The sequence below is a fragment of the Rhinolophus sinicus genome, linkage group LG05, assembly GCF_036562045.2.
Source record: "Rhinolophus sinicus isolate RSC01 linkage group LG05, ASM3656204v1, whole genome shotgun sequence".
In the NCBI taxonomy this organism is placed as follows: domain Eukaryota; kingdom Metazoa; phylum Chordata; class Mammalia; order Chiroptera; family Rhinolophidae; genus Rhinolophus; species Rhinolophus sinicus.
The window spans coordinates 108,991,698-109,010,867 of record NC_133755.1 but is presented as its reverse complement, the minus strand read 5'-3'; the positions used below and the strand labels follow the sequence as shown (position 1 = coordinate 109,010,867).

General features: G+C 36.8%; 2 protein-coding genes across 2 annotated transcripts in view; both read right to left on the bottom strand.

Moving 5' to 3' along the window:
- COL19A1 (collagen type XIX alpha 1 chain) overlaps nt 1-19,170 on the bottom strand; it is a 313,236-nt gene that overhangs the window by 102,527 nt on the left and 191,539 nt on the right. Inside the window, exon 16 of the mRNA XM_019749266.2 lies at nt 4,965-5,018. Within this exon, the coding sequence (XP_019604825.2) occupies nt 4,965-5,018 (54 nt within the window). The remainder of the gene's footprint in view (nt 1-4,964; nt 5,019-19,170) is intronic.
- Nucleotides 1-19,170, bottom strand: part of FAM135A (family with sequence similarity 135 member A) — a 461,750-nt gene that overhangs the window by 383,046 nt on the left and 59,534 nt on the right. The gene's annotated exons all lie outside the window — the stretch shown is intronic.

Here is a 19,170-nt window from a genome sequence, read left to right as displayed (position 1 = left end):
CTGCAGTAATATATATGACTTTAATGAAACACTAATTCATACATACAATTTAATACCATTAGTTCAATAGCTCTACTTTTAATAAATATTTCATATTAGAATTTTTTTTTTCCCCTAGGAAATGTATGCTGTCAGGGGGAAAGAGGATATCCTTCCACAGATATATACAGGCTAAATGGAAACTTGTGGGAAATTAGTTTTTGTAAACAACTTATCTTTTTGGTACAAATGTTTCTTAAGAAAAGTGAGAGAAAACAAATTTGGCTTCAGAACAAAGAATCACAAGTAGAAGGATTGGTTAAAATGTTTTAATTACTTGAGTTGCCTCAGGCCACTGGAGATTTCTTTCAGTTCTATTTTTAAAAAATTTCCTTGACACTCCCCTAAATAACAACACTACCTTTGATTTAGGAAACATCTCTAAAGCCCCCAAAGGAAGAACATTTTCTTGAAGAAAATGAGCCAATTATCCTGGTTATCAAAGGATCAATACCTCCCGATAAATTCTAGTATTCTCCCTTGGTTCTTTTCAGACAATTATACAGATCAGAGGTATAATTTTTCCCCCCTAAACATGCTAAAATTATTTGAGAGTTATTACTCATTATTTGATTACTGTTTGATAAGAGATAAAATTAATGTATTTTTATATTTTAAATTGTCATAATAAATTCCAACACGTGTTTTAGGACTCTCACAATGCAAGCATTCGGGTGAGTCACATCTCTCAATCTGAATCAGAGGTATTTTAGATCTGACCAACCTTTCCCTCTTTCTCTTATTACCTTCCTTCCTGCTGCAAAGTAGGGCTCGTGTCACATATGGTACAATGTTGACAAAGACAAATAATGAAAAACAACATTTTGCTTTAAAATTTTCATATGGGGGATGTCTCTTAAGGTATATATAAATTGTAAAAAAAAACCAAATAACTCCATGGGTCATCCCAACAGATTTTTAAAAAATACTCTGCTGATACTTTAAAAATAGTAAATAGTATGATAGCTGCAACGAATCTTGTTTACTCTTTGAACCATCCAACTCCATTGTGCCACTAGAGTAACCTATCAGTGAAATTGGGCCATGGGTCTCTCCACTTAGAATTCTCCACAAATTTCATATCATCGCATGACGTGTGGGGCTCGACATGAGTTTTGGCAGCATGCTGCCAGGGCTAGACCTGTCAGTGCTGTGTCTCAGAACTGCCTGAGCTGCCCACCTATTCCAGGTCCCAGAGTTTCAGCACTCCATGCTTTTGTTCAGGCTGTTGTCTTCTGCCAGGAGTACTTAGCTTGCTCTCTCTTTGCCCTCTATGTACTTCACTGGACAAACCATCTCAAGTCTTTCTTTTTAACAGTTATTGAGGGATAATTCATATGCAAAGAACAGTACATATTTAATGTGTATAATCTGAGGAGTTTAGACAAATGTGAACACCCATGATGCCATCACCACAATCAAGTTGATGTATTAACACCTCCCAGGGTTTCCTTATGTCCTTTAGGTTTCTCGTTTGTTTGTTTTTGTGGTAAGGACATCTAACATGAGATCTACCCTCAACAAATTTTGAAGCGACTATTACATTGTCGTACAGTAGAATGCTAGAACTATTAATCTTGCATAAATGAAACTTTATACCCATTGAATAACAACTTGCCATTTCTCCCTACCCCCAGCCACTGGCAACTACTATTGTGTTCTCTGCTTCTACGAGTTTGACTATTTTAGAAATCTTATACAAGTGGAATCATGCACACTTTGTCCTACTGTGACCGTATTATTTCACTAAGTATATTGTACTCCAGGTTCATCCATGTTGTCACAATGGGTAGAAACTCCTTCTTTTTCTAAGGCTCAACCTTTGTGCTTCAATTATCAACTCCTCAAGAAAACCACCCCAAACAATATCTTCTCTCACATCTCTTCCTCTGTTTACATTTCTGTGAACTGGAGGGCAAGGACAATATCTTCTTCATTTTTGCAAGCTTAGCTCCTAACAGTGTTCGGCACATAATAGGCCTTAAATAAGTGTTTGTGAAACTGTCAAACAATGTGAATTAGGAACAGTTTGATTGTTTTTAGGAGTTCATTTTCTTAAAATATTAATGATCTTGAAAGCACTGATTTCAAAGAACTCTGTTCATGTCTAACATTTGGGAAACAACAGTCCTCTTGCTAAAAAGTACATTATGTTTGGAAAAATTCAACATGAAGGTAGCATAGAAAAATGTGGGGAGCCAGTTATTTTACTTTCCTTTTCAAGGTTGCCCTTAGCTAATTCCTGTAAGCATCAATAGGTGCTTCATAAGTGTGTTTTATTATTTTTTTTGCAGCATGCTGTTATGCATGTTATTAATTTAACTGATCATATGAACAACTTCAAAAAAAAAAAACAAAAAAAAAAACCAAAAAATAACAAACCCAAAGCTGATGTAAACTGTATCCCAAGATAATTTTTTAAAAATACTTGTATTAGAGAAATTTTGGTCAACTAGAGGAGTTACCCTAAAATCAAAGGACAAAGAGTTTCCATAAGTCATAATTCTTAGATAGAAAATGAGTTGATAGTATAGTCTCACACTTTTTCTTTTCAAATAAAAGCTGACCTATGAATGGAAACCTTTTATTTTTTGCATAGATTCCCCCCCCGCCTTATTTGTGTAGTCTAACAAATTGGTATTTTATTAGACTACAAAAGATAATAAACCTGTTTTCTTTTAAATACTGTGTACTCAGGATTTAATGACCACTGTGTATCAGATCCATAGCCGAGATTAACTTCTATATCCAATACTTGAAGTAGAGTAAATATCTCTCTTCCCCAAAAGTCCTGGCAATAAACTAAAACCTGTGGACTGAATATTATAAATTCTTTCATATACTCACATATTTCTTAATCTTCTAAATTCTCTAGTCAACTCATTTGATCTATAGTTGAGAACTCATTCCAGGATTCGGTGTAATCCTTTTCTTTCCTAGACATTTGGCAAGCTTGTCATATGGCTTTCATCATTCAAATTCCTCCTTTGAGACAACAATTATCCTGTCTTGAAAGCAGCATCTTTCGTTTAGAAAACCACATGAGGTCTAATCTTTCCTGTTAGCATTTACCAGCTTTTCTTCTTTGTGGCAGAAGACAATTACTGAAAACCCTACAATGTGTTTTCTGTTTTGCCAGAAAATTTGTAATAAAACTCAACAAAGCTGATTCCTTTAAAGATTGAATCCCAGGATGCCCAATTTATGCCTCTTTTTCCCCCATTTGCTTTTATAATTAGTATCAGTTGACACCAGTATATTGGTAATAGAACAATTCCCTGGCTGACGTGAATGACATGGAAATCAATGGCAAGACTGCAGTCCTGTTCATTTTGGCACATGACCACACCCTATTAGAGTCTTAAAGTGCTAGTTCTAGAGCCCTCTAGTGATGGTTTATGGTGGTTCTCGTCTTTAAAAAGTTCCCCTTATTTTTCTGGTCTTCATTTTTTCATCTACAAAATGTATTCATTTGTTTACTCATTCATTGAATAATTAATTACCTCATGCTACATGCCAGAACTGTGCTAGGCAATGGTGATAAAAAGAGAGGTTCAAAAAAAATTCACAGTGCAGTGGGCAGACAGATGAGGAAAATAACAGTTACAAAACAATGTGCTGTATCTGTAGGAGGTATAATATTATAGGATCATGGAGGATGACACCTGACATACTGAGAGCCCTGGCAAAGGTTATGTAAGTGAACTGATGTCTGAGCTGAGTCACGATGATAGAGGGATGCTGAACTAGGCCCTGGGAGAACATTTGCAAAGCATGGCACTTTTTGAGCTAGAAAGGAAGATTAGACTATAGATTACAAAAGAAGGGCATAGAGAGGGATAGGCAAAGATAGGTGCAGGACAAATTGTGAAGGGTCTAGAATGGCATGTAGAAGTTGAGGAATCCTTCTTGAAGGAAAGGGAATTGATTGAAGAGTTTTAAGCCAAAGAGTTACATGGTCAAAATTAGATGGTCAGGCATAATTCAGGAACTATCTGGATATGGAGGATGAGGGAGAGAAAAAAATTCTAGGATTAGGATTATCATTAGAGTTTTGTTTTGGGCATGTTACTCTTGTAGTTTGTAGAACTTTAAGTGAGCAGGCAGTGGGATGTACAAAACTAGAACTCAGGAGGAATGTCTGGGTTGAAATAAAAGACTGAGAATCTTTTAGTCCATGCAACTTATAGCTAAGGGAAGAGGCCAAAAAGATAGCCCCAGAGGTAGGAGAAAAAAAATTCAATGTCACTAAACTAAGACAACAGAGAGTTTCAAGGAGACAGCAGTCACCAGTATAAATTCTGGTATAGCAGGGAAATAAGATGAAGCCTGAAAAGGGCCCAGGGAGTCCCACACCTCAGAGATTACTGGTGACTATAGAGCGTGTAGTATCGCTTGGACAAAAACCAGACTTTAGAGGGTTGAAGAGTCAACAGAACCACAAGAAATGAAATACTTTTTTCTAGCAGCTTGGGGTAAAGGAAACGAGCAGTCACTTGGCCAGCAGATCTTTACAGCTCTCTTTAGCAACAGCATTCTAGTAACAAAACAGTTGCATTAAGACAAGTAGCCATGCTTCTCCAAATCTCTAACTCACTACCAGCCTGGATGTTAAGTAAGAAATTGAGGAGATGGAGTCAGGTGGCTTCAGCACAGGATTCACTTATTTGGAGACTTGGCTTAGGGTGCGCACGCAGGCAGCACTGTTGTTCTACTGTGCAATGAAGACTCAGTGAGGTGTGTGGACAGCTGCCAGCCTCCCTACCTCTTGGTTTATGTGGTGGTGGGAGGTGTGGGGAGTACAACCATTTTAAACAGCAGAAAGATAGAAATTAGTATCTTTGGAGGAGTAAAAGTACCATTAGATAAACACACAGAAATAAAGAGAGATTCTCCAAAAAAGCCGTCATCCTATTGTTACTCACAGGTGGTCCTGGGGGTCCTGGTTTTCCTGGAGGACCTGTTTTTCCTCGTCTTCCCTTGAAACAAAAGAGAAACGACAATAAATGATGCAATTCTATTTTATTTTAAGATGAGACAATATTAAGTGGCAGTGTTAAAGACAGTAAAATTAACTAAAAGTTAAGAAATAATTGCAAATCCTCATGACCATTAAACATCTACGAAGTCTAACAGCTATGGGCCAAACCTTATTGACCAATAAGAGAAAAACAGTACCTGGAATGAAGAAATGTGAACAGTTATTAGCAGTCCTTTAAATGCTGTCTCCCTTGATACTCTAGTAAAGTAATAAAGTATCCAAAAGATGGTCTAAGAGTGGCATTTTATCTGATGATTCTATGGTTTCAGATGCAATAATACATGTATTTGACATTAAATTGGTGTTTCTCAAAGAATGGTCTGAATTCTAATTTTATAGGAGTTACCTGAGGGTGAGATTGGATGTTAAAAAATGCATATTCCTGGGCTCCATCCTAGACTTCCTGGCTTAGAATCTCTGGGGAAGGGAGCCAGGAAACCACTTCAAGTAATTCTTATGCTCATGAAAGTTTGAAAAGCACTTCCCTAAACCATATCATAATTATGTATGTTGCACATAGCACATTAACTAACTATTTTCTTCCCTTTGGATGGTTAAGCTCTTTTATAAGTGAACTAAATATATATGCTCCTTACTTATTAATCTTCATTATTGTAACTTCAGAATAGCCAAGAAGTGGAAGCAATCCAAATGTCCACTAACAGATGAATGAATAAACAAAAATGTGATAAGTACATACATTGGAATATTATTCAGCCTTAAAAAGTAAAGAAATACTGTTAACTCTCCCAAGACCACAACCAGCTAAATTCCAATCGCAAGAGTTAGAAAAATAAGATTGTGCAAACATCTCTAAGTAACTGTGTATATAATATCATTTAAAGAGCAGTAATTTATTATGAATTTATTTTCTTAATTTTTTTCATTTTTCTAATGGAAGTAAGCTTGATATTGAAAGCATTTTGATATAAGAAGCATTTTTGAGCATATTTTCTAAATATAGTCACTATTCCATTGTTACTAATACCTTTATTGTATTACCACATTGGTAGTATATTAATACATATTAAGGCTTGTTGCTACTGAAAAAGTAAAAGTATTAAGTTGAATTTTTAATGCTTTTTGGGGAGAATTGTAAGCACAAATTAGAAAGGCCAACTTCGTATACTAATTTTTTTGCTCTGAAAGTGTCAGGCAAAGTTGCTTGATCTCTCTTGTTTTCATCTAGACTTCAAGTCGGGTAGGAAGTCGAATGCCAGCTGAATCAGCAGAATAGGCTTGGGGAGGTAAGTACGCATATACTACACTGCGACTGGGTGGGAAATGCTTCCATTGTGGCTGAAGACAAGTTAAGTGCATACTATCGAGAACTTCACATAAATTAGCAGCTGAGCGAAACGAGTCACACAGAAAAAGTCGAGAACGGTATTTCACTGATATGTGGGATATAAAACAGAAAGCAACAAAAGAACAAGACAAACAAATAAAGAAACAAAAACCCATAGACACAGACAACAGTCTAGTAGTTACCATAGGGTAAGGGGTGGAGGGTACTGTAGAAGAGGGTAAAGAGAGTCAAATATATGGTGATGGAAGGAGAACTGACTCTGGGTGGTGAACACACAATGTGATATATAGATGATGTATTACAGAAGTGTACACTTGAAACCTATGTAATTTTTCTAACTATTATCACCCCAATACGTTTTAAATAAACAAATAAATAAATACAATAGCTGTGGTTTCATAAATAATCCTAGCTAATATCTACAGAACAGATTTGAAAACATGTTATTAAAAACAGAAAGGCAATTAATGGTGTATTCATGTACTATTTATTTTAGAGATCTGAACCTTAGAGTTCCTTTGGGGAATTGTAAGATTGAAATGAATATAAAATTTAATATTCTGTATACATAAAAATGTTATACACGTGTACACACTTTTCTAGTCTTGCAGTTTACACATTCTGGAAATCAATACATTGGGTCTTTCAGTAAATGGAGTCAATTAGCCCCTGAGGATTAATCAACGTTAAAAAGTTTACTTAGACAGTAAAAGCTCTGTAATTTAATTCACAAGAGGACAAAGAAACCAAATCGGTGGCATTCAAGTGGACAACTGGTTCTTTTTTTTTAAGGTTGAGGTAAGTTAAAACCGTAGGATCAACTTTTGTGTGCATTCTCCTTTCTTTAAAGGAGACGTGTATATTGATATGGGTAGGAAGTGGGGAAAATGAGGCTGACTATTGATTAACTTTTATCACTGAGTTTATATTTAAGACAACTCAAGTGTCAGATATTGTAACTTAACATTGGCATGTCTTAAGGTGAGGAGTGAAAAACATTCACTATTCAGTATGGGATGGGCAGGCATCCACATTCTTGCATGTCGCTGCTAATTTACATGTTCATTTAAGTCAGCCTTGCAATTTTCAGAGTGCACTGATGTGTATGCTGAAAAAATGCAGAGGGAATGCTGATGTTGTTTATATGACCTTGCTAAGAGTGGACACGCAAGTAAAATATTTTTGAGGTTGTTAAATTATTGGAACATACTGTGTGCAGATAACTTTAGCCAGCCCATAATTTCAGTTTAAATGTGATTTCTAGTCTTGAGTTTCCAGTAACACCTAAAGCAGATTTGAATATATTTTTTAAAGATGTGCTTTACAAAGTAACACAGTCATCATTTTCTTAGCCATCCCACCCCATGTACTATATTAGGAACAGGGTTTACCTTAAATCCTGTCTCAGTGACTTATAGAAGTGTCTAGGACAGGGCAAAGCAGAGGGGTGAATGGATGAGAAACATGGGTGGAAACTCCAGGATATAAGGGAAATATTGGGGGCCACAATTTCTGTTGATGTAATAGTTCAAGCCAACTCTCAGACATCATCCTTTCCTCGGAAGAGCCTTAAGACAACTCCTTTGTCTCTTTTCCCCCATTCAAAGCCCCCAGCTACACTGAATACAGTCTCACAGTCTCCTGTTCCTCCAAAAGATCTTCTTTCTTTTTCACTTAGAAGCATTAGGGAAAGGCAAAACCCTACCTAAGCGATAACAGTCGATTTTTGGTAGGATAAATTTTATTATTTAAGCCAGGATATTTGGGGGAGTATTTTATTATTAATAATTATGCCAAGTCATCATCAGGCATAAACCACAACACTCATCCTAGGGCTGAAATCAGATTCCTCCATTTTTCTGAGGAAAGTGGAATCTGTGAATCTGTGAATCCATGTTCTTTTCCTCCCAGGGCTCTGAGGAATTAGATGAGGACTCCTGGGATCAGGGGCTTAGCTGGCGTTGTTGATGGTAGTGCTAGGGAGCACCTTAAGATACTGGTGGGAGGGATGGTTACTACAGGTTTGTTTACACTTCTGTCTCCTTTTATTCCAGTCCCTTCATTATAGGGCTCACTCTAGACCCACTGTCGTGTGAGATAAAAAGCGGGGAGTTGGGTGTGGGTCGGGATGAAAATCCTGGCAGAGAACAGACAAATGCTGAGCTGGGACTGGCCTTCCTGGTTAGGATGTCTGTTCTCAGGTTACCATTTGTTCATAAGCAATCCTGATAAATTGGAGTCTGGCTGAATCCCCAAGTGGGTGGAGACCTACGCTTCCAGCATTATTACAATTGGGCTAATCTAACATTTTCCTGGAACCTGGAGTGTAAAGCAGAAAACACAGATTTACCATGTCAGGTTGCCCTAGAAACCTCAGCACTCAACATATCAGTTTCTTGTTTGGCAACAATGTAAAGGTTATTAGACAGCAGTTTAGATATTTGTCTAGTGATTTAAGCCCTGTGGTGCTCAAAGCTGATGGAGCATCAGCATCATCGGGAGGCTAGTTGAAACAGATTGCTGTCCTCACTTCCAGAGTTTCTGATTCAGTAGGTCTGGGGTAAGACCTGAGAATTTGCATTTCTAACAAGTTTCCAGGAATGTAGATACTACTGGCCTGAGGCCACACTTTTGGAACGCCCGGCTCTAAGCCTCAAGCTCTTAGTTCATATTTAATGTCAGGCAACCCTGAGGAGCCCCTAATATCTGGTAAATCTTGCAGCTCAGAACAAAAGACCTCCACTGGTTTTGTGACTATGTGGAACTTTAAGACTAAAAAGCCCATTGTCAAGTTCAGGAGCACCAGGACTGGAATCCTGACTTTTTTCTTACGGAGACTTTAGTGTCAAGATTTCATTCCCATAAAATTGGTACTTAAACATTGCAACAGGTTTGTTAAGGATTAAAAAAGGAGATCATATATAAAATTCCTACCACACACACCCATTAGGATGGCTACTTTAAAAAAACACACAGAAAATAAGTGTTGGTGAGGATGTGGAAACATTGGAATGCTTGTGCAGTGTTGGTGAGATTATAAAAAGGTACAAGTGCTATGGCAAACACTAGGCAGGTTCTTAAAAAATTAAAAGTAGAACCATCATACGATTCAGAAATCCCACTTCTGGGTATATAGCCAAAAGCATTGAAAGCAGAGTCTTGAAGAGACATTTGCACACCCGTGTTCACAGAAACACTATTCAGAATAGCCAAGAGGTGGAAGCAATCCAAATGTCCATTAACAGATGAATGAATAAACAAAAATGTGGTAAGTACCTATAGTGGAATATTATTCAGCCTTAAAAATCAAAGAAATACTGTTACGTGGTACAACATGGATGAACCTTGATGACATCAAGTTAATTGAAATAATTTCAGTGAAATAAGTCACTAAAAGACAAATACTGTATGATTCTACTATTGGAGGTAGTTAGTCAAATTTATAGAAACAGAAAGTAGAATGGTAGTTAGCAGGGGCTGAAGGTAGGGGGAGAAAAGGGTATGTTTAGTGGGTATAGAGTTTTAGTTTTACAAGATGAAAAAGTTCTGGAGATCTGTTTCACAGCAAAGTGACTATACTTAACACTACTGAACTGTACACTTGAAAATGATTAAGATGGTAAATTTTATGTTGTGCATTTTTACTATAATTTAAAAACAACAACAACAACAACAACACTGCTACCACAATGTCTGATATAGTGGTAACAATAAATGTTAGTTCCTTTCCTCCCTGATCTTCTACTACCTTTTATCCAATTCTCCATTTCTATTTCATCTAAAAATGTTTCATAATAGATCAAGAAAATACTAAACACTTAGAAAATACTAAAATACGTATTGTGCATAAGTTAAAAAAAATTATAACAGACTCTTAACTATGCATAGGGAATTTTTTCATCTAAAATAACAATCAAGATGCCCATTTAGAATTGTGGTCCCCCAGGTAGATGAGGCTGGTGACATCCTCCATCACGGGGTTGAAAATTCTTGCTACAAAAAGGATCTCAGAGGAAGATGACTCCTACTATGGTGAAAGAAAATGAATATATGTATATATATATATATATATATATATATATATATATATATATATTAAACAATATTAATACAGTTTTACTACATACTAGATAACCTATTAGGTCAGTAGTTGGCAAATGTTTTCTGTAAAGGGCCAGACGGTAGATATTTTAGGCTTTATGCCCATATGGTCTCTGTAGGATCTGCAACTATTCAACTGTCTTCCTGTGGTGTAAAAATAACCATGGACAGTATATAAATGAATGGCATGGCTGAGTTCCGATAAAACTTTATTTATAGACATTGAAATTTAAAAAAAAAGAGTAGAAAGAGAAAAAACAAATTGTGGGTTATTCATACAATGCAATACTATATAGCAATGAAAATGAATGGAATATAACTACCTTCAACAGTAGGGATGGATCTTGAAAACATAATGCTGATTGATTTATATAAGGAATAAAAACAGGCAAAACTAACCTAATCTGTTAGAAGTCATAATAGGTTACGATGTAGAGATGGGAGTGACTGCAGGAGAGCTGTTTCTTGAACTGTGGGCTGGTTACATGGATATCTTCAATTTGTGAAAAATCATCAAGCTGTACCTTCACAAAACATGTTTTTTTCTGAATGTATGCTATACGTTAATAAATTTTTTTAAAAAATGAAATCAGGAGATTACCACAATGAAATGATTTTATTTGAATTATCTACTGACTTTACCCTTCTGCATTTACTGTGTGCAAGGCCACAGAGAGTGCTATTGTTAGAAAGAAGGAAAACAAAAAAGAAAAACAAGGCTATTTAAATAAATGACATCCACAAATTTTCAGCAGTAAAAATAACCCGATGCTTCCAGGATGACTTGCAGGATGAGAGCACGTGTATCTTAAATTAGCCACTTGATTTATAAACATTTGGCCCTCCAGGAGCATTAAGAAGGGAAGAATGCAAATAATGGACTACTGTACTTATCTGACAGATGGTTTTTGTTGTTGATGAGGGTGATGATGATAAAGACAAGGTTCTAGTAATCAGACTTAAATAAAGGATGGTATGCAGATCCCCAAACCCACAGAGGAGACATGTGTGTAAGTAGTCTCTCTAAATTGCCAGGTCTTGCTAATACAGCTGGCTCCTCTCAAATATTTCCCTGTTCTCGTGTGTGTATTTAGCACACTCTTAGGCATCAGCTCAGCCTGAACAAGGTATCAAGGAAATGTCAAGGAAGAGGAGACAGGGCGTTGACTGGCACCCACAACTGTGAATGAGGTGTTAATTACACAGGAGAACATTACGGACTATCTGGGACGTTTAGTTTTCTTTTTTTACATTGCGAGCGGAAGTAAGATTTATGACAGATGTAAAAAGTTACCACATTTTGAAATCAATGATATGTGAAAAAATGGCAATGGAATACTTATGTGAGCAATGCGTAATGTCCTAAGTGCATTTTATTTCTTAACAGATATTTAAAAATACATCTATGACAGCAACAACACGAGTCATAAAGGCCTCATTATTTCAGGGATCAGACAAGTGGCTCTTGTAAGGACATGGGAAGAGGATGTAATTCAGCATGAACAAACGATTTGAAATAGGTTTAGCGCCGAGGAAAAATGAATCCACACTGGGATGCCGTTCTCAATACTGCCTTCCTCATTTAGGTTGGGATCTCAAAGTTTCTAAATCATTCCACGATTTCCCATCTCTCTGTCCCTTTCTTTTCTTTTCCTTGGATGGACTCTACCAATAACTAATGTGGATTTTCGAAACAAGTTTGAAGTTGTGACATTATTATCAAACAACCCCTCAGCTACAATTAAATACATGATAATCAGAATAAATGATAACACTTCATTAGAGCATTAAGTTGGGCTAAATGGTCTGGTGTGTGGTCAGTAGTATATATAGCCACAGTTTAGGATTCCTGTTAAGTTACCGTGTTGATACCAATTTGGTCATGAAAATAAGTCAAGATCTGACCTCTTAACCCCTTCTGACTGGTTATACCGAATAGCTTTTCCTCTTGTGCCCTGAGCTGTCCATGTTATGCTAGAAAACATAAGAAAGGTTTATGACTAACAATTATTAAAATGGTTACCAACTATCGAGGGCTTGCCATGGTACAGGCATGAGTGCTAAGCACTGACTCATATGATTTCATTTAATCCCCTCAAAATGACTGTGGGTAGGTGGTATCATACCCATTTTTCAGAGAAAGAAAGGTTAAACACCTAGCTCTAAATCATTCTCCTCTTAATTCATGGGGCCAAAATTTAAATACAAGTGTATCTGATCCTAAAATCCATAATCCTCTGGATTAAGGTGTCTTTGGAGGGTATTTACCATGTTTCCCCAAAAATAAGACTGGGTCTTATATTAATTTTTGCTCCAAAAGACGCATGACGGCTTATGTTAAGGGGACGTCATTGCGAAAAATCTGCTAGGGCTTATTTTCCGGTTAGGTCTTATTTTGGGGGAAACACGGTACGTTACGTCCACAGTTTAGGTTACTTTGCTGCTGAAATTGATGAGGTTCTCTTGTGTTCTCACAACCAAGCCAGATTCTTAAATGTCCCACTTGCTGATTACTGTGACCTTTGGGATTCGGGTCTTCCTCCTTCTCACCTGCTCATCTGATTCCTGCGTGCCTGCTCAGAATCTAACCTGACTGCGGCAGGCCTGCCAACATGCCAACCACAGCCTTCCATTTGGATCTGTCTGGGCTCCTGCCTGCCGTGCCAAACCACCCACTTTTTCAGTCCTGATTTCCGGCTCTGTTTTCTGTGCCTGCCATTGCCAATCTCTGCCAAGGCACTTGATTCGTCTCGGTATCATGGGTGGGGCAGCGGTAGGGTGTGGCTATACAATTTCCTGAACATGCTGTGTTATATTTTAACGTTTTTGTGCCACACTAAGAGGGTGGGTGCTGGAAGTGCACTGTGAAATATCCTTTCCTCCATATTTGGAAGTCCACAACAGGCACGCTCCCAGACTGGAGAAGGGGGATCGGGCCTCATACACTGCCTTCCTTGTCTGAGAACTATGCCACCCGCCTGCCATATCTCCAAGCACTTTCATAATGCCTCATGAATGCAGAAGTCTATCTTTCCCTTTTATTAAGGAAACTGTTATATTTTTAGATTTAGAGTCCATAAAATCCACATGTAAAGGGGCAAATAATGTACATAAACTGAAGTGTCCTGTTGAAGAGAAATGTTAAAAGGAAAACAAACTTCAGACATGTCAGAGTCTAGGCCAGTGAAACAGAACAAGCCCAGCCTGACCAGCCAGCACTGGAATGAAGAAATCATTAATGACATTTTACACTTTGACTTCAATTAAAGTAAAGTAATAGAATGTAATTTTCAGCATTTTTGAGTTGCCTACTTTAAAAGATGAAATGTATCCTTAAGGGGTGGAATTTTAGAACTTCATTTTCAATGTGAAGGATCAAATTGACTCGCACCAAATAAATTCATAGAAATACATTTTGCAGCTATTCAGTAAGTGCTTGCAACTAAAGAGAATTCCAGAGGATCTGTAAGATGAAACTGTAAAGGTTACCAAATTTTGAAACAGAAAAATTTTCAGTGTATAATTATCAATTCATTAATTTGATTTTAATGCGGTAAATTGCATTTGGATTTTTAAATGCTGACTTCAGAATCAAATCCTATCAAAAAGATGAGTAAAATTTATTCAGCAAAAGTTTACTTCTGTGTTTTACATAATGTGCTGAGGGGAAATACATTAAGATGGCTGAGACCTGGATCTTGCCATCAAGGTAGAAGAGGAGGGACAGTTATGCACAACAGCTGTTGAAGAGACTTGTTCATTCAGTTATAGGTAAGCTCAGAAGTTCTGGGGAGGGAGAGTAGGTGTTAAGTTCCTTCCCAAACTGATCACGTGCTACCTTTCAATATGTGTTCAAGCTTCCCTTTGGTGGTGGGGGGGGGGGTCAGTAAGGTCACGAGATGGGAGGACAGAGGAAGCCGTCTATACACCCTCAGCAACAAGATGGGGCACTAACCCCTAAAAAGTCCCCTCAGATAGGAACAGCTTTCCCTAGATGATTCTGCACTGACATAGATGTGTGTGTCCTCTTTGGTCCTTTTCTCCTCTGAGACTTATCACCAGCCTTTCCATCAAGTGTGTTCAGAAGGTATTTCCCAGCCTGCTGCTCCTTGGTCTTACACAGTTGATTTAAGTACAGGGGAAATATCTGAATTTCAAAAACTGAACACTTGGGGACATGCTATTATACAGGTATTGGGTATACTGTTTCTTGATTTGAATACTCCTCATGTCCTTAAACTTAATATCCTATGTCACTTGAAACCGGATAAAAACAGTTCAGAGTCTTCCTCATCAATCTGTCTCCCCACAGTCTGCTTCTCCTTTAGCTCCAATCTTTTCCCAGCATAAGTTTAGGGTTTACTGGGAAAGCAGGGGCCCCAGTTGCTCCTGCCAGCCCCATCTGTGGGTCACTTGATGGATTCTTCTTATGCTCTCCTCTGACTTTTCCATTTAAATCCCAACTGTGCTACTTACTAGTCATGTGACCTTAGGCAAGCTGCTTTGTCATTCAGTTGCTTCATCTGTAAAACAGAGCTACCTCAATGATACTTTGAAGACTTAATGAATAAATAGATGTCAGTAACTTAGGATGGTGTCTGGCAGAGTAAGCACCATGTGTTATCTATTACTATAACACTGGAGGAAAGTATCCTACAGGCAGAAATCCCAGTTATATCTTGTTCTCCACATCCTGCTACATGTAGTAGACATACACACTCATACATGCATACGTACACATAAATACATACAAATCAGGTTTCTCAACTACAAAAAATTTCCATTACAACTTTAAAATCTTCATTTGTTCACTTCTACCTCTTCACTGTGTCTTTGTAGGACATTTCCCCACTCTCAGCTGGCATATGCTCAGTTGCTTCATTCATTAATTCATTCAACAAACATTTACTGAGTTCCTTTTCTGTGCTCTGGAAATACCTTGAAGCTTGTCCTTGTAGAGCTTATATTCCAATGGGAATACTAATAGTAGTAGATAACACATGGTCCTTACTCTGCCAGACACCATCCTAAGTGACTAACATCTATTTATTCATTAAGTCTTCAAAGTATCATTGAGGTAGCTCTGTTTTACAGATGCAGCAACTGAACGACAAAGCAGCTTGCCTAAGGTCACATGACTAGTAAGTAGCAGAGTTGGGATTTAAATCCAGGCAACTTGGCTATATCATCTCTGATAATTATCATTATGCTGTACTTACTGCATATCTGATAATTATAGGATAGCAATAAAAAATAAAGCAGGGGAAAGGGTATAGAGTTATATAGGACATGTGCAGTTTTAGAAGGAAATCAGGGGCAGCCTCAGCAGACACCTGAACTAAGTGAGTCTGCAGGTCTTGCAGGATAGAGCATCTATCAGAGGGAACATCAAAAACAACGTCCTGAGTATCGCTTGTTCAAGGAACAGCAAGAAGCATAGGTCGCTAGACAAAAGCAAGCCAGTGGGTGGGTGGTAGGCAAGCAAGGTAATGCTGGGCCTTGTTAATTATGGTGAGGGCTCTGAGTTTTATTATTTTCATTGTGATGGGAAGCAATTGGATGTTTTGTCTTAAAACTGTTATACAAGTTGATCTAAGTAGATAATAGGCAGGGAGGTAAAACTGTAAACTCACCATTTAATACAGAGGCTCAGTAGGGCTGATTTTAGGTTATCTGTCTTAGATTGCTATGGCAACATTTCCTTCCATTTGTGAAGATAACCAGGAATTGGTTATCTGCATTGCATCTTGTGATAGTTAATTTTCTTGTCAACTTGGCTGTGCCATGATGCCTAGATATTTGGTGAAACATTATTCTGGATATTTCTGTGAAGGTGTTTTTTGGATGAAATTAACATTTAAATTAGTAGCCTTTGACTAAAGCAGATTGCCCTTCATAATGTGGTGGTCTTATCCAATCAGTTGAAGGTTTGAATAGAATGAAGATTGACCTCCCCCAGGGAACAAGGACTGAATTTGGGCTCAAACTGTAACTCTTTGCTGGGTCTCCAGCCTGCCAGCATACTCTACAGAGTTTGTATTTACCAAGCCTCCACGTTATTGGAGTCTAGTCCTTAAAATAAATCTCTTTCTATATACGAGGTCAGACAATTAAGTTCGTGAACGATGTTGCTAAACTTTTTTGATATCAGAGGGTTTATGCGTTATGAATTTGTACCAACTGGACAAGCAGTTAACCAGGTTTACCATTTGAAAGTGCTGAAAAGACTGCATGAAAGAGTTAGACGAAAACGACCTGAACTTTTCACCAACAATTCATGGCTCTTGTATCGTGACAATGCACCAGCTCACATGCCACTGTCTGTGAGGGAGTTTTTAGCCAGTAAAAAAATAACTGTATTGGAACACTCTCTCTACTCACCTGATGTGGCCATCGATGACTTCTTTCTTTACCCAAAGATAAAGGAAATATTGAAAGGAAGACATTTTGATGACATTCAGAATATCTAGGATAATACAATGACAGCTCTGATGGCCACTCCAGAAAGAGTTCCAAAATTACTTTAAAGGGTGGACTAGGCAATGGTGTCAGTGCATAGCTTCCCAAGGGGAGTACTTTGAAGGTGACCATAGTGATATTCAACAATGAGGTATATAGCACTTTTTCTAGGATGAGCTCACGAACTTAATTGTCAGACCATATGTATATGTCCTTTTGGTTTTGTTTCTGTGAAGAACCCTGACTAATATACATTTTCATTTACACATACAAAATATTTTTTACTTCCATTAACATTTTATGTTATTAAATATAGTATCTATTATCGTTTGATATTTACTCAGTCCCTTGTTTTGAGTGAAAAAAAAAAAAAGATATGTAAGAAAGTAAGATCTATTGCATCCTTCACTGTGAACTATGGTTTTAAAATAGAGAAAGCTGCATTGTGTAAGTAATCCTACAAGACTTATACAAGGATATTAATAATTTAACGAACTTGTACTCAAGGGGAAAAAATATTCTTAAAAGATGTCAGGATAAAGTTTCGAGGGAAAGACCTAATTAGCAGTATCTGAAGCATATGTCATCACATTTAGAAAATAAGAACTAGTCCATGTGGACAGCCTGGTAAGTTGAATTTTAAAGCTTTAACTACTCTAGTTAATATGTATGATTAATGAGCAATATGTCAGTTGACTGGCCTAACTCAAGTGAAAAGACCTTGCAAGGAAAAAAATGTTTAAACTAATACACAGAAATATGCAAGTGTAGTTTATGATCTCTTATGATATGATCAATCAATAACTTAAGTGTCCTTACTGAGAAACAATGCCATAGTTTGGACATCTTTTAAAATATAGAAGCAAAACTATAAAGATCCCTATAGTAATAGATGACCAAAGGTCCCAATAACTTACAAATAAGAACTCTGAGAGGGTAATGAAAGAAATAAAGCCCTTAATGTTGGATCATGGCTGTGAAACCAACAGCTAGGAAAAAATATATAAATTGAAGTAGTTATGTCATTCTTTGCCTTACATATAATAGTTTTACCTGATGATTACTTGGAGAAAATAATATTGAATAAACAAGATTTAAGTCCCTTCAAAGGAGAGAAGACATGTAGGCGAGGTCTATTTGATATCAAGATATCCACAGGCAAAGAGAAAAATCCAATCACTTCCATATGTGATTCTAAACATAACATTATTTGGTAATATTCCCATGTTCATTTGGATGTATGCCTATAGGTGGAACATAAATTTAAATACTTTAGAAACATCAATAACTAAAACTTCAAGAGCTAATGTTGGGAACAGTCAAAATTACAGATTTGTTTGCTACCTGAATGAGAAGTCAACTGCTAAAGAAGAACACAAATGAGTGGGAAAATAAACGTGTAATATTATAACAAAATTAGCATATGTGCTTTCATTAAGTGCTTATAATATGCTGAATACTAGATATTAAAGAGAAAATTAGATACAGATCCTACCCTTGAGGGACTTATAGTCTAGTATGAGAATATTTGTGTTCTTCCCTCCCTAAGGTTTTTTTTTTTTTTACAGAAAACATTAAGGTTGCATAAAGAGATTCAAGAAAAGAGAATAGTAGTTTATCACTATTTTCAAGAGTTGGAAGTTGTATTAAACTTGGCCATATATATATATTTTTGCATGATTAGAGTAGCAATATTTCTATACCAATATTTGGCATACTTTATTATGGGGTACATTTGTTGCCATGGTTATGCATTTATATTATAGAAAGGTACTACTCAGTTGAGATGAATATAGATTTTGTTATATATTTATGACAAAAATGATTGATCATTGGCTTAACAATAAAAATAGGTTGGAAAAACAATATGTATTGTATTGAGAAACCAGAGACTTGACCTGTAGTACCTTCTTTTTTATTTATTAGCTTAACTAAGCAAATCTGAACAGGTCACAATCTCTCAGCCTTAGCTATTTCATCTTACAAAAAAAAAAAAAGGAGTACAAAGATACTTGCCTAAAAACAGTGGTCTGGAATATATGAACATCTGAGAAGTATTTACTTAAAGATAAATATCTAAGTTTGAAAAGAGCTTTATATGATCTTTTCCCCATTATTAGACTATAAACTCCTTGAAGGCAGGGATAGTGCCTGGCATCCAGTGAGCTCTCCTTAAATGCTTACCCATTCTTTTATAAAGATGGTTCCAAGGTTTCCCATG